Consider the following 23634-nt stretch of genomic DNA (forward strand, 5'->3'; position numbering starts at 1 on the left):
TGAAAATAATTAAGAGGCAAAGGTTTTATAAAACTAGTTTCTGGGGCCTCCCCAGTGGTACAGCGGCGGTTGAGCGCTGGGTTGCGAAGCTGCCCGCAGCCTCTGCAACGCTGGTTAGATCCCTGGCCACCGGCTGAGGGTCCAACATGGCGCGCAGACCTCTCCTGCCACCCGCTGTTCCCCTCAGCAGTGTACTTCATCAGTCTGCCTGCTCTGCTCTGCTCTCCACTCTGGCTCTGGTGAATTCTCTTACTCTCCCGTGCTTCTGACTGTACCTAGTGCTTGTATAAATAAATAAAATCTTTAAAAAAAAGTGCTGAAAGAAAAAAAAATAATAAAAAAACTAGCTTCTGATCTAATTTTTAAAGTAAATTATTTTTAAAATCTAATATTTTGTTATTTGAAACAAATTAAGTTCTTTTTTTTTAAAGATTTATTTATTTATTCATGCATATAAGAACCAGGGTACAGGCCAGATGCATGGGAGGGTGAGAGGATTCACCAGAGACAGAGCGGGGAGCAGAACAGGCAGATCTACTGAAATACACTGCTGAGGGGAGCAGTAGGGGAGGCAGGAGAGGTCTGCCACCCCATGTGGGAATCTCCCTGACTGGCAGGGATCGAACCCATGCTGCAGAGGCTGCGGGCAGCTTCACAGCACTGTGCTGCACTCAACTGCCTGCACCACCAGGGAAGAACCTGAAACAAATTAAGTTCTATGACTGAGATTAGAACCCTTCCTGCACTCTATTTCAGCCTTTCTCTTTTCTGAGAGCCTGTACTGTCCCCCAGTAGATGTTGATGTAAAACATAATTAGAGAGCATGAAGTTGAAGGGGAAAAGAAGGAAGGTAATTTTGGTAAATAGAAGAGTCATGCTAGGAAGTGTGAGGTTTTTTTGTTTGTTTATTTAATAAAATTCTTTCTTGGATAATCATACAGTTCAAAATCAAACTGTACAAAGAATGAGACAGTGACTCCTCCCCAGCCTACTTATTCAGTTAGTTCCCCTCCCTAAATGCATCCAGTCTCATGGGTTCCTTGAGATATCTTTCCAGAAATAGCATGTGTTTCAATTAACTAAAACTGCATTTCCCATCTGTCTACAGATATATACTAGACACACTGTACACTCTACAGACTGTTCTCTACACTGCTTTTCTTTATATTTTGGAAATGTATTAAAGAAAAGCTTCTTTATTTTTATGACTGAATAGCATTATAACATTTAAATACTAGAATTTATTAAGCCAAGTCTTTTATTGATGGATAATAAGTTTATTTCTGTCTGTAACAAATAGTGCTACAGCGTATAACCTGTACATGTGTTATTTCCCATGGATAGCAGTATATTTGTAAGATATATTTCTAGAAGTAGACTAACAGAGGATATGTACATTTTAAATTTTAAATACTTTGCTACTGACCATGATGGAATAACATCATGCATTTGGGAACTGGATTTATTCTTCTACCTTAAACAACTGAAAAATAGATAACAAAAAAATGTTTCATAGAAAAAATATGTAAAAGAATGATTCTCAGTCATTGGATGACAGTGCAAAATAGCAATCCCTTGAAGAAGAAAACAACTGAGTGAGTATTACGTTGTTCTAGCTTACTGCTGGAAGTTTCCAAACAATAGCTCAAGGATGGTAGACCCAAAGAAACCCTGATGATATCTCTGAGTTAAGGAAGTAGGAGTCCTTCCTGGACTTTGTCTACATACTGACAGGTATGTGTGTGAGAAAAATAACCTGAGACCAGAGAAAATATCACCAGAAAGGAGTGGGTGGAAAAATCCCTGAAACTCACAAAGGGTCAGAAATAGTTTGCATTTCCACAGCTTGAGTGGAAATATGTGCTAATAGATGGGGTATGATAGAGTGCCCAGAAGCCTGTTGCTCCAGACTAAGTGCTATACTAAAAGATCTTGACTAAGCTATTGTCATCCCACTTAACAATCTAAAATGCAAGACTCAAATGGCCCAAATTATTTACTAATAACTGAACTATGTCCCAGAACAAACCTCCAAACTATGTACAGGAACTTAAAAAAAAAAATTTTACAAGTAGGGGCCTCCCTGGTGGCGCAGGGATTAAAGTCTCAGCACTATCAAGCTATCTCCAGCCACTACAGCCTGAGTTCAATCCCTGGCCAGGGACCTAACCCACAAGGTGCAGCAGACCTCATCTGTCTCACCCGCTGCTCCCCTCAGCAGTATATTTCAGTAGACCTGCCTGTTCTGTTCCCTACTCTGTCTCTGGTGAATCCTCTCAGCCCCCACACCACTGGCCTAGAACCCAGTTCTTGTATGCATAAATAAATAAATCTTTTAAAAAAATTTACAACTATGTAAAATTGATATATCTAGCTTTTCATTTAAAGCTTACCATGCAGGCAAATAATAGGAACATGAACCTAGTAAGTAGGAAAACCAGTCAATAAAAGCAGACCTGGAAATTAAGATATAATGGAAGTAGTAGATAAAGATATTTAATCAGTTATTATAAGTATATCCTGTATGTTCAAGAAGGTAGAGGTATTATTGGGCATGTTAACTAGAGAGATGAAGATACAAAAACAGACAACCAAAAGATTGGTTGTCTGAAGATGAAAAATACAATGTCTGAAATGAAAAAATCCATGGCTGTAACTCACAGCTGATTAGGCCTCAAAAAAAAAAAAAAAAAAAAGGCAATCATAGACAACAAAATTGGCAGATCAGCTATACTTTCATTGTGAGACCCAATTGTATCACCCTGAATCCAAGACTAACAACCTTCTATATATAACTTCTGGAGAACCAGCTTCTCAGCAAGGGAAATAGTGGAAGATGCAAGACAGGTTGAGTCTTATAATTTGCTGATTTGTACATGTGTGAACAATGTCTAACTTCCCATCCTCATTTAAATAGAGTTCTATATATAAATGTACCCAGACACTGAAGAACAAATAAAAAAATCTTAAAGCAACTAGAAATTATCCAAAGTGAAATATAAAGGGGAAAAGTTTATACAGAGAATCAGTGAACTGTGGACAACATTGTGAAATTGTTTGTCAAGCAATTACAAGTCCCAAGAGGAGGACAGCCAAAAAAATTTGCGGCAGAAATCTGTCTTACCACCAAGACCATCATTGCACAGGCAGAGTCAATATTCTCTAACTACTTTGGAACTCTGGAATTTTTTGAAGACTTGTATCATCCAAGAGAAATTTAGGATATGGGCCTCCCTGGTGGCACCACGGGTTGAACGTAGCGCTGTGAAGCTGTCCGCAGCCGCTGCAGTGCAGTTTCCATTCCTGGCCAGCTGGGGAGATAATGCACATGGTGCGGCAGACCTCTCCTGTCTCACCTGCTGCTCCCCTCAGCAGTGCTTTTGGTCTGTCTACCCATTCTGCTCCCTGCTCTGTCTCTGGTGAATTCTCTCACCCTTCTGCACCTCTGGCCTGTACCCCAACTCTTGTATTAATAAATAAATCTTTTTAAAAATTAAAAAAAAAAAAGAAATCTAGGATAATGAGCTGCACTTAATTTCAGTCCATCTCAGCTCTTAGCACTGTTACCCACTTCCCAGTGGCAGCTCTATGGCAGACAGCTATTTCTGGAGAAGCCTGTGCACAGATTGAGGGAGTAAGGGCTAGTAAAAAGGACTCCATCCTCCAAATATTGAGAGGCCTGTGCTCTGATCACTGATTATTGTTTCTTCTCACTGCAGTGTAGACAAAGAGATGGGCAGCCATTGTTGTTGCACCTTTCCTCATTGTTTAGTTCCTCTCTGGATAAAGTGAATTACAGGTCCAAGTGCACCAACATTTTTTATTCTCCTTTTGGAAGCAAGACTTGAAGATACTGAAAGCAACTACATATACAGGAAAAATTATCAACTGACTGCACAGAAACAAGAAAAGGCTCAGAAGAGATCTAAGAAGATTTTACGTTTGTGCTTCAGACAGATCTTTGGCAGAGATAAGATACAGATCCTGGGGAAGGGGCAGAATCTCATTTCCAGAGTGATTTTTAGATTCAAATGTCCACTGTTCAACAAAAAACTCACAAAGTGTATGCAGGAACAGGAAAAGCTAAGTTAACAGGAACCTGTTCCTAATATAGAACTAGCAGCAGATATATTATATGAAACAACTATATACAAGATACTCAAATGTGTCAAAAAAAAGTGAACAAATGAAAATATCAATGAAGAGAAAAAAATTAAGAACAAAGAATTCTGGAACTGAAAAATACAATAACTGAAAGAAAAGTTCTCTAGAGAAATTCAAATGCAGATTTCAGCAAACAGAAGAATCACTGAATTGGAAAGTAGGATAGTAGAAATTATAGAGACCAAAGAACATAAACATAAAAGACAGAATAAAAGCAAACAGGGAGTCTAAGGGACCTGTGGGACACCATCAACAGGAACAACATATGGATTATGACTGTCTCAAGGGGAGATAAGAGAGGAAAAGGGGCAGAAAGAACATAAAATAATAGCTGAAAACATACCAAATTGATAAAAGACATGAATATAAACACTCAGGAAGCTTAGCAATTAGGCAAGAGAAAGGCAAATTAGGAAAGAAGCAGTAAAGCTATCATTATTTGCAGATGATATAATAATATATAGGGAACACTAAAAAATCCTTGGAAAATTTCAAATAATAAACCAGTTCGGTAAAGTGGCAGGTTACAAAGTCAATGCACAAAGATCAGTTGCCTTTTTATATGCAATCATCCTGAAAGGAAAAAATTAAGAAAACCATACTATTTGCAGTCATACCAAAAAATAAATAAATACCTAGGATTAACCCAAACAAAGAAGGTGAAAGACTATACATGAAATTTATAAAACATTGTTAAAATAAATAGAAGACACAAATAAATGAAATGATATTCACTGCTCATGGACTGGAAAAATCAACATCATCCAATTGGCCACTGTGCCCAAAGCAATTTATAGATTCAATGCAATTCCAATAAAAATTTCAATGGCATTCTTCAAAGAAATGGAAAAATATTCTTTTGAGAACAAAACCCTGCATAGCCAAAGCTCTCCTGACTAAAAGGAGAATGGGGGTATTCAACTTCCAGACTTCAAACTATACTACAAAACCATAATAATAAAAACAGTATGGTACTGGAACAAAAACAGGTACACAGACCAATGGAATAAAATTGAAGGTCCAGAAATAAAACCACACATATATGGTCTACTAATTTATGACAAAGGAGCAAAGAATATACACTGGAACAAGTAAAGTCTCTTCAACAGATGATGGTGGGACAATTGGACTGCCACATGCAAAAGAATGAAACTAGATTACTATATCACACCATGCCCAAAAATCAACTCAAGATAGATAAAAGGCGTGGTGTAAGAACTGAAACCATAAAATGTATAGAAGAAAATATAGGCAAAACACTCCATGACATAAGCTTCAGAAACACCTTTGAGAACTTGTCTTCACAAGCAGGGAAACAAAGGAGAAGATAAACAACTGGACTACATCAAACTAAAAAGCCACTGTACAGCAAGAGAGACAGCAGCCAAAATGTATTTGCACACCAATAAGGAACTGAAATCAAATATCTACAAAGAGCTCACATGACTCAACAAAAACAAAGCAAACAACCCAGTAAAAAAAAATGGGCAGGAAAGCTAAATAGACACTTCTCCAAAGAAGAAGTACAAGTGAACAACCAAAGGCATATGAAGAAAATATTAGTATATTTCAAAACCACAATGGGATACCACCTCACACCTGTGAGAATGGCCCATATTAAAATACCCCCAAAACTAGTGCTGGTGAGGATGTGGTAAAAAAAAAAAAAGGAACCCTCTTACACTGTTGGTAGGAATGTAAACTGGTACAGCCATTAGGGAAAGCTGTGTGATGGTTCCTCAAAACACTAAAAATGAATTTACCAAGCAACCCAGCTATTCCACTCCTAGGAATCTCCCTAAAGGCCACAGAAACACTATTTTGAAAGGAAACCTGCCCTCCATGTTTATTAAAGCACTATTTACAATAGCCAAGATATGGAAACAACCTAAATGCCCCAGAACAGATGAGTGGATCAAGAAGATGTGCTATATATACACATGAATACTAAACTACTTAGTGATCAGAAGGGAAAAGATAAATACAGGTTTCATTTATATGTGAGCTCTAGAAAAACCAAAGGGTTAGACAAAGACCTTGAAATATGAGGCATACAGGAGGAGAGGGAAAAGGGGGTGGGTAAAAATTGGGGGAGACGGGAAGAGCACAAGGGACTATAGTGATGGACTAGGTATGCTTTGGTGGTGGGTGAACTACAGTGACCACACCTGAGGGGAGAAATCATATATTGTCCTACAATTAACAATGATGTAAGAAAAAAGTATGACATTAAAGCATACACACACATTCAGGAAGTTTAATGAACTCCAAGTAGGAGGAATTCAAAGAGACTCATTCTGTGATGCATAATTAAACTTTCAAATGACAAAGATAAATGTTTAAAAGCCGCAAGAGAAAAGTGAAACATCACATACAAATGATCCCAATAAAATTTTCTACAAATTTCTCATCAGAAATTTTGCAGGCCAGAAGACAATAGACTGATATATCCAAAGTGCTAAAAGACAAAAAAAAAGTTTGAATAATCCTGTATCTGGTAAAACTGTCCTTCAAAAGTAAGGAAGAAATTAAGACACACTTAGATAAATAAAATCAGTGAGGGAGTTTGTGATCACTAGACCTTGCTCAATACTGCAAAGTGATATGAAAAAAGACTAGACATTAACTCAAAGCCATGTGGAGAAATAAAGATCTCAAAAAAGATAAATAGGCAATTATAAAAACTATGGTTTGTAACAATTGTTTGTAACTGTACCTTTTTATTTTCTACAACATTAAAAAAATACTCTAAAGACTATTCTTACTGTAGTAATATTGTATTGTTATAACTTTGGTTTGTAATTACAGACCTCATCTCTAGTATTATTACTGTATGTTTTGGGGCACGTGAAGCACACAGTATGTAATGATATAATTTTGTATCGTGAGGAGTATCAGGTTTACATGATTAAAAATGTAAATAATATAAAGGTCTATTACACAAAAATAAAATTAACTAACAAAACGAAAACCTCTCGGCCACCTGATAAATAGCACCTATTAAAAACCTGAAGTTAATATCTATTTAATGGTGAAATATTTTTCTCCTAAAGTTGAGAATAAAGGCAAGGATGTCACCATTTCTCTTCAACATTGTACAGAAGGCTTTAGCTGGTACATAAGGCAAGAAAAGATATTTAAAACATACATATTAGAAAGGAAGAAATAAGGCTTTCTTTATTCATAAATAACCTGATTGTCTCTGTAGAAAAATTTAAAGATAAAAGGACCACTAGAACAAATAAGTGAGTTTGTAAGTTTGCAGGATATAGGGTTAATGTAAGAAATCAATTGTATTTCTATATACTAACAAGAAATTATCACAAATTAAAAAAGCAATACCACTTATAATAACATAAAACATATGGACTAAATAGAATCAATTTTGCAAAAATATATGCACTACAAGTTAAAAAATAGCACTGAGAAAATTGCCACTGAAGACTAAAATAAATGTTCTTAAATTGGACAATTCAAAATTGTTAGGATATTGGTTCTTCTCAAATCAATCTACCCATACAGTTCAATCAAAAGGTCAAAGTCCCGGGCCTCCCCTGTGGCGCAGCGGTTGAGCGCTGGGTTGCGAAGCTGCCCGCGGCCTCTGCGGCACCGGTTCAATCCCCGGCTGCTCCCTGGCCACCAGAGGAGGGTCCCACATGGTGTGCAGACCTCTCCTGCCGCCCGCTGCTCCCCTCAGCAGTGTACTTCGGTCCTTCTGCCTGCTCTGCTCCCCACTCTGGCTCTGGTGAATTCTCTCACCCTCCCGCGCTTCTGACTGTACACAGTGCTTGTATAAACAAAACAAACAAATAAATAAAACATGACTCTATAAAACTAAAAAAAAGTCAAAGTCCCACAAGTTTGGTTTTGTTTTAGAAATGGACACACTGATTCTAACTTTCATATGTAAATATTAAGAATCTTAGCCAAAATAAATGAAAAGTAAGAATAGGACGGAGGCCATGTACGATCTGATTTCAAGACTCAAAAGGCATAACAGGAGAGTGTGGCATTGCTGTAAAATGTATATAATAGACTATTGGAACAGAATAAAGTCCAGAATCATAACCATGTATATATAGAATCAGCTGATTTTCTACTTTGGTGGCAAAGCAATATAAGGGAGAAATGATCATCTTTTCAACAAATGTTTCTGGAACAATTGCATGTGTATGTATTTGTATTTATGATATTTCAAGAAATTCTACCCTCCTTAGTCCCCACCATATAACCATATACAAAAATTGATTCAAAAATGGATTATAAACTTGAATGTAACAACTGAAGCTGGACTGCTTGGGAGAAACAGAGAATCTTAGTGAATTAGATTTGAACAATGATTTCTTAAATTAAAAAAAACTAAGAGAGAATAATTGATGAGTTGGACTGCATTAATATAAAAATCGTTTGCTCTAAAGAAGACACTGTTAAGAAAATGAAAGGGAGAATAGAGACTGGGAGAAAATATTTGCAAATACTTACCAAAATTAGGTAAGTATACTGACAAATACTTACCTAAATTAGGGCCTGCTTGGTGGCGCAAGGGGTTCTGTCCTCAGCCACCGCAGCACGAGTTCAGTTTGATTCCCTGCCCTCCAGGGAGCTGCCCACATGGTGCAGCAGACCTCTCCTGACTCGCCTGCTGCTCCTCTCAGCAGTGTATTTCAGTCAGTCTGCCTGTTCTGTTCCCTACTTTGTCTCTGGTGAATCCTCTCACCCCCCCATATCTCTGACCTGTACTCCAGTTCTTGTATGCAAAAATAAATAAATCTTAAAAAAAAAATACTTACCTAAAATATATAAAGAATCTTACAATTCAATATAAGGAAGCAATCCAGTAAAATAATGAATCTTGAACAGCCACTTTACCTAAGAAGATAAGTAGATACAAACAAACATATGAAAAGATGCTCAACATTATACTAGTCACATGAGGAAATGCAAATTGGAACCATAGTGACATACCTCTACACACCCACCAGAATGGCCTAAATTTAGGGACTGATCATAGTAGTTACAACCATGATGTTGAGCAACTTTATTTATTTATTTATTTTAGGATTTATTTATTTATTTATACAAGCACTGGGTATAGTCAGAAGCGCGGGAGGTGAGAGAATTCACCAGAGCCAGAGCGGGGAGCAGAACAGGCAGAAGGACTGAAGTACACTGCTGAGGGGAGCAGCGGGCAGCAGGAAAGGTCTGCGTGCCATGTGGGACCCTCCCTGGCAGCTGGGGATCGAACCAGCGCTGCAGAGGCTGCGGGCAGCTTTGCAGCCCACCTGTTAAGCAACTTTAACTCTTAACTCTTAATGTGCTGCTGGCTGGAATATAAAATGGTCTGACCTTTTAGAAAACTGACAGTTTCTTAAAAGCTAGACATACACCTACCATTTGTTCAAGTCAAATGAGATGAAGGTGCATGTTCACATAGAGTTGTACGTAAGTGTTCAATGTGGCTTTATCTGTAGAAACTGGAAGGTGCAAACAACCAGTAGCAGATTAATGAATAAACAAATTGTGATATAGCCACACAATGAAATATTACTCAGCAGAACAAAGGAGTTATTAATACAATACATGCAACAACAAGGGTGAATGAAATTCTGTGATTCTAAGCACAGAAAGAGATTAAGATCTTTGATGTATGTGTTGCTTATATTCTCAGATTCTGTATCTATAAAATGTGAGCATTGTGCTTAAATGATCTTGAAAGTTTCTTCTTCAGTGTTCTGGGATACTCAATTGCTTGAATACTGGGAAGTGAAGGATGAAGAAGGCTGTTTGTTTGATTGTTCATTTTATTCTTCTTCTTTTTTTTTTTTATATTATAATTTTCCCTTCTGGGTAGCCTCTTTCAGCTTCCACTAAGTGTAATGAAGACTTGCAGCTTGACGGTTTGTCTGAAGAAGAACCTCAGTTTTCTAACCTGGAAGTTTCTGAATATTCAGAATTGACTAAATTAGATTCCCAACCACTCAGTTTTGCAATTGAAAATGTGGAAAAACTACTGGATTTATCTGAAATGGATTCATTGAAGCCAATAAGACAGAGACTAGTATTGAGGAAAGGCATTCCAAGGAAAATGGCTGCCCCGTGTTCATTCCCTTTCCTAAAAATCTCTGGTGATTCTTCTGCTCCCCCTCCTACTACCCCCTTACCTCCTCACAGCAGTCTCTTTGGCTCTGTTGCTAGTCCCCCATCTAACCAAGGCCCCAAGACTAGAGGTTATACTGACCTACCCCTCAAGTCTCATTATCTTTCATCTCCCCAGATCCTACCTTTTGGATCTTGTGCTAGTCCTGCTTTTTCATGTCCACTTCCTCCTGCCCCTGTTTTAGCAAGAGCTGCTGGTCTCCCTCCACCTCTCCCTCCTCTTCCAGGAAGTACTTGTCACCTTGCTCCCCCTCCTTTACCAGGAGCTTTTGGTCAGCCTCCTCCTCCCCCTCCTCTTCCTGGAAGTAGTTGTCAGCTTCCTCCTCCCCCACCTCCCCCTCCCCTTCCAGGAGGTAGTTGTCAGCTTCCTCCTCCCCCACCTCCCCCTCCTCTTCCAGGAGGTTTTGGTCACCCTCCTCCTCCCCCTCCTCTTCCAGGAAGTAGTTGTCAGCTTCCTCCTCCCCCACCTCCCCCTCCTTTACCAGGAGCATCTGGTCTCTCTCCTCCTTCCCCTGCTCTTCCAGGAAGTCTTATTCTCCCTCCCCCTCCTCCCCCTCCTTTACCAGGAGCTCCTTTCCCCATTCCCCCTCCCCCTCCTTTACTAGGAAGTGCTGGTTTATATGCCTCTCCTAGCCCCAAACAGTCTGAGCTACCTGAAATTCATCAAGACAGTCCAACCCTGGGTTTTGCTGGTCCTCCTCCTGCATTGAATTCTCCCCTGAAGCAGAGTTTTTTCTCCACTCCTCCTAGTCCTGCTCCCCCTCCTCCAGTTGAAGGTCTTATCCTTCCTTGTTGTGGTCCCCCTGTCCATCTTTTTGGTGCTGCTCCTCTTCATTTTCAAAACTCCCCAATTCCTTTGAATACTAGTTACAATCTGCCACCAGATCCACTTGTGCTTCACAAAGATCAGTCAGAGGTTTCTCGCCCATCAAATATTTCTGCCACGGCTTCATCACTAGATTTTCCCCAAGATGATCTTCAGAGTGTCACAAATCTTCAAAATTCATCCAAAATGGAAAAAAGGTCTAAACAAGTATGTTACAGAGCCTCTAGATTCTTCAAAAAGATGGCAAAATCTGATACAAGAAGCGACTTCATTATAAGTCATCAGGCACAAAAAGACAAGGATGAAAAACTCCAAAGCCAGAGGAATTTACTGCCTTGGACCAAACTCTTCAGTCTACAAACTGAGGTATTAGTCTTATTTCTAGTATTAGTCTCATAACCTACATTATGGTTACTTAGCTTCATGGTTTAACATTCAAAGTAGGTAGTTGGTTATCAAACTGTTTATTGCCATAGAGATATAAGAAACTTCTGCCAGAATATAAACCTATGCACTGCTTCCTTCACTGAGAACATCTTGCTTAAAAAAAAAAAAGAAGTCAATTGAACAGAATGGTATTCTTGATGGTGACTGGGGTTTATTTTTAACTATTAGCCAGAATATCATGCTGTGAATGTTAACTATTCTTCAGTTGAGATTTAGTATCTCTGAATGGGTCATGTGGTAAGACCTTAATTTCCTAGGTCCTGGAAGTGATGAATTGCAATTCATTTAAATTTCCTACTGTGGAATAAAGAACAAGCACTATAAGTATACTCTAAATATTTTCATGTAAAAAATTTTAATATCAGCTTGTAAGGTTGTGCTAGAGCTTATCATTCCATTTATGAAGCTAATAAACACCCTAAAAATTGAGTTCCTGCACTAAGCCAATCTCACATCTGTAGGGGTTTTTTTTTTTTTTGAAAGATTTATTTATTTATGTATGTAAGAGTTGGGGTGCAGGCCAGAGGTGCAGGGGTTGAAAGCATTGACCAGAGACAGAGCAGGGAGCAGAACAGACAGATCTACTGAAATACACTACTAAGGGGAGCAGCAGGCAAGACAGGAGAGGTCTGCTGTGCCATATGGGTAATCTCCCTGGCCAGGGGATCAAACTCATGCTGCAGTGGCTACGGACAACTTCATAGTGAAGAGACTTAACCCTTGCACCACCAAGGAGGCCCCACATCTGTAGTTTTTGTTTTGATAGAAAGTACTTTAGTAAAGTGGAAAAGCAACTCCACTTAATAAACTTGAGTTTGTGCACCAGCTCTACCACTTTTCGATTTGGGACAAGTCAGATAACCTTTCTGGGCCTCAGTTTCCTCATCCCTATAATGGAAATAATAATAGTGTCTACCTCACAGAGTGTTTTTGAGTTTTAAACAAGATAATACAGCACCCCAGCTTTCCTTGCCTGAAAAAAAGGTACTTAACATGCTCTCAAAGCTTGTGATAAAGGTCAGCTTAAATAAGCAGGGACTACTAGCTAGGATAAATAGGGAACATAAGGGCACACTTAAATATTGAACGAAGGGAACCATGCTGTTCAAAAGTTTGAAAAACTTCTGTTCAAAGTATCATTAGGAGGGACCTCCCTGGTGACCTAGGGGTTAAGTCTTAGCACCATCACCTCCGTGGCCTCAGTTCAATCTCCAGCCAGGAACTAACCCATATAAGGTGCAGCAGACCTCTCCGGTCTTGCCCACTGCTCCCCTTAGCAGTGTATTCCAGTAGATCCACCTGTTTTGCTCCCTGCTTTGTCTGTTGAATCCTCTCACCACCACCCAACCCTCCCTGCACCTCTGACCTACACCCCAGTTCTTCTAGGCCAAAATAAAAGCATCATTAGGAAAAAAAGTGTAAATACATTTTTTTAAAAATGTCTACACACAAGCCTCTTTCCAGACCATTTATAAATGCCACTAGATACTTAGTGTCCTTAGTATTCATGAGATTCTCAACAACATTGTGTACTAGTATATGAAGAACTTTGACTTTACAGTAATAGAAATTTTAGAAATGTTTAACACTGAATTGAAATAATTAGGAACTTATATTACTCATCATATAATGATGTAATGAAATTTCAATAATGTGGTTTATATTTGTTTTCTTAATTTCATAGGATGGTTGCTGGAAACTTACACCAGAACTGGGATTTATATTAAAACTTAATACAAATATTTTAAATGACTTTCTGGAACAAAAGGGCATTCAATCTCTAGGTAAGTCACTACTTTTCTATTTATTAAATGGCATGTTTTTAATTGTTATAATTTTTTTTGTAAACCTGTATGCTAATAATTATGTTAGTTACATATGAATAAAATACTTGTTAGCCAAAGAAAAACAGGAATTACTTTCCAATCATGCCTCTCCTATTAATTAGGGTGCTTTCTATACAAACTTATTAACGTAAGTAGCAATAACTGCTATAAAAAAAAAAAATCTCAGTAGCTTAACACAATTGAAGCTTACTTTCTTGTACAGAACACAGAAAAATATTGATCAGTAGAGAAGTTCTTTTTTTTTTTTTTTAGATTTATTTATTTATGCATGCAAGAGCTGGGGTATTGGCCAGAGATGCGGGAGGGTAAGAGGATTCACCAGAGACAGAGCGGGGAGCAGAACAGGCAGACTGACTGAAATACACTGCTGAGGGGAGCAGCGGGCAAGACAGGAGAGGTCTGTCTCACCATGTGGGTTGCTCCCTGGCTGGCCGGGGATTGAACTCATGCTACAGAGGCTGCAGACTGCTCCATAGTGCAGTGCCTAACCCCTTGCGCCACCAGGGAGGCCCAACAGAAGTTCTATTTCATCTAATCTTTAGAGACCCAGGCTTCTTTCATATTGTGGCACTACTAACGTCAACACATGTTTTTAAAATTATCATAATGAAAAGTAAATAAATAAATAAAAGTACCATCACGAAAAGAAAAAAGAGAAAAGATTACCCTGGTATCATCTACCTTGTGAATAGGAGGGAAAGAGAAAATATGGGAACTAATGATAGAATCCCATGCAGTCAAAGATTATTGGAAAATGTACTTGGGTTTTTTCCCTCAAGGAGAGAATAATTTTGATAAGCATCCAGTGAGTTTCTGCCAGAGCAAGTTGTTCAATGTCCCCAGACCTGTTTCTTATTATGACAATGAAGGTGATGGAGGAAGAGGTCCTGGACATCATCAAATTAGTGAGTGGTTTGAAGGGCAAATCCTGGCCCTAGGTTTAGATTACTTTGCTTTAGGCAAAATAAACATTATTAGACAAGTAGCCATTATTTATTTAATAGCAGTATCCAACTCCACTGCCATCAACTCTAAAATATCAGTTTTCGTACACCAGGCTAGGTGGGCTACTAGATTCTTGGTCTGTTTGGTTTTCACTTGACTTACAAGTAATTATGAAGATTTGCATTAGGAGAGGGTTCTTATTCCTGGAATAATATAAAAGGTTGTATCTGACTAATTCTACCATCAGCAGCAGTTATTGAACAAAAATTTTAAAACTACTCTCTGAAGGCCTAGGAAGCAATTAAATACAGCCAGAAACTGTCCTTGAAAGAAGGGAAGCAAATAGATGACCTCCATATTTATCTAGATTCTCTGAATTCATGAGACAATGGGAGGTTAGAATTGAAATAGTGAGTCTTAATGGGATGATGACATAGGGCCAGAGTTTGAGGATGCCAAAATTACAGGAAATTACAGGTGAGAATCATAGAAAGAAGGTAGCCACACAGTAGGCAACTCTGAAATCTGCATACAAATTCTCTCAGATCCATGGCTCTCCCCATGTATAGACACACACAGTGTGACTTGAAAGAATTAAAAAAAAAGCAAAAGCTGGTAAGTTGAATTGCTGAAAGATATCGCTGCCTAATGTTGGAAGACAGAGTGTGATGTTTCAATCGAAATCATTGAGAGCTGGTAAATGTCTCAGGCTTTCCACTAAGACCCAAAAAAGGGTCATAAGGACCATATCATATAGACCACATTTCATGATCAAAGTCTATATCATTTGACAAAGAGAAAACCAAGATAAACTCGCCTTGACAAAACCTTCAGAGGATCCACCAGAATAAAACTCATTATTCTTTGGTATAAGATGACAAAATCCAGTCACTATAAGGCATCATTTTTAATATATAGTGTAGAATGAATAACATATGAAGACCATTTATAATGGTCTATTATAAATGGTCTTCATAATAACATATGAAGAAAAAGGAAAATATGAATTATAATCAAGGGAAAAAGATGATCAATAGATACTAATCTACAGATGGCCCAGATATTGTTATTAGCAGACAAGGACTTTTTTTTTCCTTTTTCTTTAAAGATTTATTTATTTATTTATACAAGCACTGGGTACAGCCAGAAGCGTGGGAGGGTGAGAGAAATCACCAGAGCCAGAGCAGGGAGCAGAACAGGCAGACTGACAAAGTACACTGCTGAGGGGAGCAGCGGGCGCCGCAGGAGAGGTCTATGCGCCATGTGGGACCCTCGCTGGCACCCGGGGATCGAACCGGCACTACAGAGGCTGCAGGCAGCTTCGCAGCCCAGCGCTCAACAGCTACGCCACCAGGGGAGGCCCCAGACAAGGACTTTAAAACTGCTTTTATAAAATTATTAAATGATTTGCCACAAGAGAAGAAAGGAATGAAAGAACAAATGGCAGAATTTCAGTAAGTAGACAGAGACTATAAGAACGAAATGAAGTCTATAAAATGCAGTGTCTAAAATGAAAAGATCATTGGATGAGCTTAACAACAGGATGGACAAAACAGAAAAAAAGGTCATTTAACTCAAATTATAGTAATATAAAGTGTTGAATGAAAATTACCCAAACAAAAGCACAGAAAAAAAATACAGCAGAATGAAGAAAGACCTGTGGAACACCACCAAAAGATTTAAACTTGTGTAGTTGAGATCCCAGAGTTGATGTTGTATATATCCAAGAAACTCAGTTGAACACCAGGTCAAACTCCTGACGACCACAGATGGGTCTTAAAAGCAGCCAGAGAAAAAGGACACATTAAATTCAGGAGAACATCTGTAAGAATTTTAAAGTACTTCATATGAGAAGTAATGGAGTCAACGTTAATGGAATATCTCTAAAATACTGAAATGGAAAAGAAAAACCTCTAAACTAAGACTTATATAGCCAGAAAAAAAGTCTTTTAAAAATTAAGGAAATTAGCAGAACCAGACACATAAAAAGTAAATAGTTGGTTAAAAGATGCAAAATTAAAATACAAAAATTGTTCACGCAGGTCCTTGCTTCCAGGATGACCAAGAAAAAAAGGAATAATGGTCATTCTAAAAAGGGCCACAGTCAGGTGCACCGTTAGGGGAATGCATGCCCAAGGGCCAAGCAATTAAGAAATCATCATTCAAAACCAAATACAGGGCCTCCCCTGGTGGTGCAGGCGGTTGAACGCAGCGCTTTGAAGCTGTCCGCAGCCTCTGCAGCGTCGGTTTGATCCTGGGCGGCCGGCGAGGGGCACACACGGCACTGCAGACCTTTCCTGTTCTTGCCTGCTGCTCCCCTTAGCAGTGTATTTCTTCAGTCTGCCTGTTCTGTTCCCCGCTCTATCTCTGGTGAATCCTCTCACCCTCCTGCATATCTGGCCAGAACCACGGTTCTTGTATAAATAAAATCTTAAAAAAAAAAAAATACAGTTGACAACCATGGGGGACATGTCCCATACAAGCATCTTTTACGCCCACACGCTTTCCAAGTTCTATGTGAAACCACATTGTTTGGTGAGTTCTGCCAGTTACATCAGGTGGTGAGGAATTGCTCACCCATGACCTCCTCCAAAGCCCATGTAAAGGAGCTCAATCCTTAAGGACTGAAAAAAAACTTCTCTGGAGAGAGTAAAATGGAAATTATACTTTATATAGCATGTCTGAGTGTAGCTGTGGTTAGATAGAGTGGGGGTTGTCATAGAGACTGTAATTACTTTATAAGGAGTACTTAGTGTGGAGCACAGTCTTTTCAAGAAGGAGTAAACTTGTCTATGTAAAATAAACCTTGAATTTTTTTTATATTTGTATCCCAGATTTGAACAGCTGTGTGGAACAAAAGGGGTTAAGGCATCTGTGAGTGTTAGGTTAATTCAACCTTACCAGTGACAAGTTGGTATCTTAAAAATAGGGGAGAGGAATTAGGAGGGTAAGGGAAAATTAAGCATCCTTAAGTGAGGAGCATATCAGAGAATGATTTATATTGAATGTGCATACTACAATTGGGGGACTAAACTAATAATTAAAAAAAAAAAAAACATGACTTTTAAAGGGATGTATATCCAGATCTTTAACTTCATAAAATTCTACCTATCTCTAAAATGGTCTGTTGGTAAGCCAGTTCTCACCTAACCTGCGTCTTTCTATGATGTATTTCCACATCAGCAAAAATATCATAGAGTACCATAAGTGGAAAGAATTTCCACATAAATTATGGGAAAGACTATACCTTACTGTCTATGTGACAATGAATGTTTTGTTTATCCTATAATAAAGAAATTAGAGGGGCCTCCCTGCTGGCGCAAGGGCTATGAAGTCACAGTCGCAGCACTGTGAAGCTATTGGTAGCCACTGCTGCAAGAGTTCGATCCCTATGCTCCCCTCAGCAGAGTATTTCAGTCAATCCACCTGGTATACTCCCCCCTCTGTCTCTGGTGAATCTTCTCACCCGCCATGCCTTGGGCCTGTACCCCAGTTCTTGTATGTATAAATAAATATTTTTTAAAAAATAAAGAAATTAGAAAGTTAGCAGGGATATTTATTTACAACATCCATTTGAGAATATATTTTGATAAGAATTGACTTCCTTAGGTTATGTGATATTTCCCCCTAAAAATTGAACCAAACAAGTAGAGATTGTCATTACAATACATGTTGTGTTGGGGGAAAAAATAATAAAATGCAAAAATCAATTTCAATTTCGTATACTCCCTACAAATAAGAGAATATAGTTTTTTCTTTTTTAATTAAATTTATTTATTTTCTTCCATCTTTGAACGGTATTTGAATTCTCCCCTAAGGTGTTGTCCTTATAGTTCTCCCACCACCATAACACCCATTATCCATCACCACAGACCCTTGTGCTCTCTCCTCCCCTGTTTTAATCCCTCTCCCTCCCTCCTCATTTGGGTGCTTCAGCTCTGTGATCAGATTGAGGTTTTATCTTTATCTTGACTCTTTGTTCAGTTTGTCTTTATTCCACATATAAGTGAAACCATCCAATATTTATCTTACAAAATGCATAAATTTTAAATTTTAACATACTGTTTATAGTTGTATTAAAAATATCAAGGGCCTCCCCTGGTGGCACAGTGGTTGAGCACCGGGCTGCAAAGCTACCCGCAGCCTCTACAGTGCAGGTTTGGGCCCCGGCCGCCAGCAAGGGTCCCACATGGCGCAACAGACCTCTCCTGCCATGCCCGCTGCTCCCCTCAGCAGTGTACTTCATCTGTATGTTTGTTCTGTTCCCCGCTGTGGCTCTGGCTTTAGATGTAGATTCTAAAATGAAAACCATGAACAATCATTGAAAGAACTTTTGGAAGATCTAAATAAAAGGTAACATTTTCCAATGTATTGGGATTTGAAAATTACATAATATTAGATGTCACTTCTCCCCAAAATGATCACGAATTTGATAACCTAGATAAAGGGACAGATTCCTTAAAAGACATGATGAAATAGATAACATGATTAGGCCTATATTTATTAAAGAGTTGAATCAGTAATTAACCTTCCAAAACAGAAAGCACTAGGCCAAGATGACTTCACTGGTGAATTTTATCAAACATTTAAGGAAGATATTATACCAGTTCTCTATAGTATCTTTCAGAGGATAGAAGCAGAGGGAATACCTCCTAATTCATTTTGTGAGACCAGCATTACCCAAATACCAAGACCAAGGAAAGGCATTATAGAAGAGAAACTATGGACTAATATCTCTCAGAAATATAGATGCAAAAATCTTCAACCAAATATTAGCAAGCCAAATTTCAATACATCAAAAAGATAATATACCATTAGCAAGTGAAATATATTGCAGGGATACAAGGATGGTCCAGCATCCACAAATTGGTTAGTGTGATATCTACCACATTAACAATGAAATCATGTGATCATCTGAGAATAAGCATTTGATAAAGTCCAACATCCATTTATGATAAAAACTCAACAAAGTGGGTATAGTGAAAAGATACCTCACATAATAAAGAATATGTATGATAGGCCCATAAGCTTTAAATCACACTCATTGGTGAAAAACTGAATACTTTTTCTCTGCGATCAGGTGCAAGACAAGGATGCCTTCTCACTACTTTTCTTCAACATAGTATTAGAAGTCTTAGAGCAATTAGGCAAGAAAAAGAAAGAAAAGGCATACAAATTGGGAAGGGAGAAGTGAAATTGGTCACTATTTGTGGATGACATAATATGTATAGAAAACCCTAACAACTCCACAAAAAAAACCTGTTAGAACTATGAATTCAATTAAGTTGCAGGATACAAACTCAACATACAAAATACAGCTGCATTTCTGTACATTAATGAACTATCAGAAAAATTAAGAAAACAGTTCCATTTACAACTGTATCATAAAGAATAAAACACTTTGGAGGAAATTTGACCAAGGATGTGAAAGACACACGGAAAACTCAGACATTGATAAAAGAAATTGAAGAAGACACAAAAAAATGGAAAGATATTCTGTGTTCATCGATTTAGAATGTTAGTGTCCGAAATACCCAAAGCAGTCTGCGGATTCTAAGTAATTACCATCTAAGTAATTACCAAAAATTCCAATGACATTTTTCTTAGAATAAGCACAACCCCAAAAGAACTACAAAACCCCAATGGAACTACAAAAGAGAGAAAATATAAACAGGGCCAGGTTTTTCAAAAGATTGATAAAAATGACAAATACTGTTTATTAGGCTGTAACCCCATCATAAGTAAAGAAAGATCTGTACTAGACTTAAGTGCATTGACAAGGGTAGCATATTTAACCCTATTTATAACTGAAAGATCAAGGAACAAGGAAATAAGGTTAGAGCCCAGGGTTGGCGTGGTGTTTGGAGATTGGAAGACTGGATACAATAGCATTTCTGGTCAAACAGAGCATTTACAAGATCAGGAAAGTTACTTAGTTTCAGTTGCTGACATGACACCCAGGTTGAAGCATCTTAAGCCTGGATATTTATTTCAAGGGTACTGATCACAAGTAATTTGAAACTCTGGTGTCAACAATCATATCAGTTGCTTGCAAGTTGTTAATTTGTATATTTAGGCTTATTCTTCTGAGCTATTTGTAGCTGGAGCCTAGAAACTGAATTCCTTTCAGCATTCTTTGTGCATATCTGATGGCAATGATTTAGATATAAATCATTTTCCTAAAAACCATCAGGATAATTGGATAGGCTCATGGGCCAGTCATTTTATTTAAACAGCAGGCTAGTTATGAGCCTTGAAAATGGTTACAGTTTTACATGTTAATGTATTGTGGTTTAATTGTATTATAATTTTTTAACAGACCTTATATGAATGGGCACAGTTTGAGATGATGGAGAGTTTCCACTAGACCTAACAGAGTTTCTCACTTCTAGGTAAAAAAGGAAGAGAATGTCTTTTGGACCTGATCGCCACCTTTCTGGTCCTACAATTTCTTCACACCCAGTTGGAACAAGAAGGAATAGTAATAAAATCACTGATGAGATTGGATGAAACTTCCATTTCCAGGTAACTTTAACTACAAAATTAAGCAACTCACTTATATGGTCAACCACTTCTTTTTTTTTTAAAAGATTTATTTATTTATTTATTTATTTATTTATTTAGACAAGCACTGGGTACAGTCATTATTTAGAAGTTTGTTGATGTTTCTGGAATTAGAAATATGCTGTAGGAACTTAACTCTTGTTATTATCAATTAGTCTGTCACCAAATTGGTTTTGTTGTCATTTTGCTCGAAGTCCAAAGCGCAGTTTCTAGTAACCTATCAACAATGTTAAGTGATGACTTACTATATATACGTATACAAATATATGTATGTAATTTGGTTATTTTTTAAAGGCATAAGAAGAAATAAAATTATTATCTACAGGAGGAGGAAATAAGGATGGAAGCTAGATTTTTCCTATGTTCCTTGTTTTGTGATTTTAACTTGGAGTTATGTAAATATTTTACATAATAAAAACCAAATATCAGAGACTAGAGATTAACCATGTTAAATTATGCCTTGGGAATGCAAAGAGTAACATCTGAAATGTGAGCAAGGGAAAAAAGAAGGGAGAAGTAGAACCTATAAATTAGAGGACATACCAACCAAAGGCAATGTGTAGATACTATTTGGATTCTGCTCTGAACAAAACAGGATGTATTTTAAAAAGAGAGAGAATTGGGCCTCTTTGGTGGCGCAGCGGTTGAGCGTTGGGTTGCAAAGCTGCCCGCAGCCTCTACGGCGCCGGTTCGATCCCCAGCTGCTCCCAGGCCACCAGAGGAGGGTCCCACATGGCGTGCAGACCTCTCCTGCCGCCCGCTGCTCCCCTCAGCAGTGTACTTCGGTCCTTCTGCCTGCGCTGCTCCCCGCTCTGGCTCTGGTGAATTCTCTCACCCTCCTGCACTTCTGACTGTATCCAGTGCATGTATAAACAAACAAACAAATAAATAAAAATACATGCCTCTTTAAAAAAAATAAAATAAAAAGAGAATTAGGGAAGATTAAATACTACCTGAATATTTTGTGATATTAAAGAATCATTTATAAGTATTTTTAAGTGTCTTATTGAAGAAAAAGTTCTTATCCCTTAGAGATACATATTACAAAGATACATATTTACAGTTGAAATTAAAATAAATTAGTAGACCTGTTTTTACCCTTTCACAAAGACTGATTAAATGCTGTATTCCCAACAGCATCAAACCTAAAATAGAAACTCAGAAATTCATTAATTGAGCATTTCACTTTATGCAATCTCTTTCTCCATTTTGGAAAAAGCAACATATCATCAGTTTGCAAAAAAAATTACTTGAGAAAGTTGGAAATTTAAATAAATATCAAGAAATAGACTTCGAACAACTAGCTTGATGGTGACTCTCAGGTCCTCTGCAAGTGATTCATCCGCCTGTGGGACCCTAATTTGTAAAACAGTACTCGAGTTTGTACTTGAAATGGACAGGATTTAGATCAAGAAGAAAGGAAAGGAGATGACAGTAAACATTTGAAGAGGCTAGAAAAAGCTTGAGATGTCCTAGAGACAGCAAAGAAGCCTGTGAGGTTTAGTGAAAGCTAGAAAGTAATGCGTGTAATATACTTGAAAATGTGTTGAGTAAGTGAAAGCATCATGCCAGACTGGTAGAAGAACTTTAATAAAATATCAGAGGAATGGTTTTTTAAAATATCTTAATTTTTGATGGAATTAGTTTGATATAATATGTTTGATTTGATATAATATATTTATATTTTGAAGTTGATGGAAAACTATTTTTTTAATCTAGGAATATTCCCTGGAATTTTGAGAAAATAAAGAAAGCAAGTGAATGGGTAAGAAGAACTGAAGGACAGTATACGTCTATCTGCCAACGGCTTGAATTGGGTAATGATTGGGATACGGCCACTAAGCAGCTATTGGGAATCCAACCCATAAACACCACTTCTCCTCTTCACAGAGTTATTAATTAAAGTCAAGGCTGAATCAAATTATTTTTTTCTTAAAATTTTTTCATGCTTCTATGTACAAAATACTCAACTATTAAAAGCTACCTATAATGAGATTTAATTATGATTTTATTCAACGTAGCAATCACTTTAAAACTAAATGGAAGCAGAATTGTTCTAATGACCTAAGAAGCAATAAAATAAAATTGATGATAACAGATTTTTTGTGTTTAAATATTTTAAGGCAATGAGAGACACACCTTGATGGTCCTGGAGACTCATTCCTTCTCCTATCTCATAGAGAATTGGGATAATAGTATTAAACAAGCTGAAACAAACAAGGCCTTTGGACAGTGTGAGCGTTCCCAGCCTGTAATCTTTTTCCTGGGCCCTGGATAGCTAGATTTTGGCCTCAATATGCATACTTCTTAGTGTGATTACTAGTTTGCAATCCTTTAATATACTTATTATTACTTAGAGAAACTAGGTGTCCCTAGCAATTCTTTCATTGATCTTGGTTTTTTTTTTTTTTTAAAGATTTATTTATTTATTTATTTATATAAGATTGATTGATTCATTGATTGATTTATACAAGCACTGGGTACAGTCAGAAGCGCGGGAGGGTAAGAGAATTCACCAGAGCCAGAGCAGGGAGCAGAGCAGGCAGAAGGACTGAAATACACTGCGAGGGGAGCAGCGGACGGCAGGAGAGGTCTGCACGCCATGTGGGACCCTCCTCCAGTGGCCAGGGAGCAGCCGGTCATTGATCTTGTTTTTGCTGTTAATCTAAAATTTCATCTTCAAAC

General features: G+C 37.8%; 1 protein-coding gene across 1 annotated transcript in view; it reads left to right on the forward strand.

Annotated features, from left to right (window-relative positions):
• PARP4 (poly(ADP-ribose) polymerase family member 4) overlaps positions 1 to 22852 on the forward strand; it is a gene marked incomplete at both ends in the record, with an annotated part of 143334 nt that extends 120482 nt beyond the window's left edge. Inside the window, 6 exons of the mRNA XM_084234863.1 lie at positions 10016 to 10061; positions 10584 to 10760; positions 10926 to 11512; positions 13278 to 13377; positions 20778 to 20910; positions 22669 to 22852. Coding sequence (XP_084090989.1) covers positions 10016 to 10061; positions 10584 to 10760; positions 10926 to 11512; positions 13278 to 13377; positions 20778 to 20910; positions 22669 to 22852 — 1227 coding nt within the window. The remainder of the gene's footprint in view (positions 1 to 10015; positions 10062 to 10583; positions 10761 to 10925; positions 11513 to 13277; positions 13378 to 20777; positions 20911 to 22668) is intronic.
• Between the last annotated feature and the right edge of the window lie 782 nt (positions 22853 to 23634).

This window comes from Talpa europaea (genome assembly GCF_964194135.1).
Source record: "Talpa europaea genome assembly, chromosome: 6".
In the NCBI taxonomy this organism is placed as follows: Eukaryota; Metazoa; Chordata; class Mammalia; order Eulipotyphla; family Talpidae; genus Talpa; species Talpa europaea.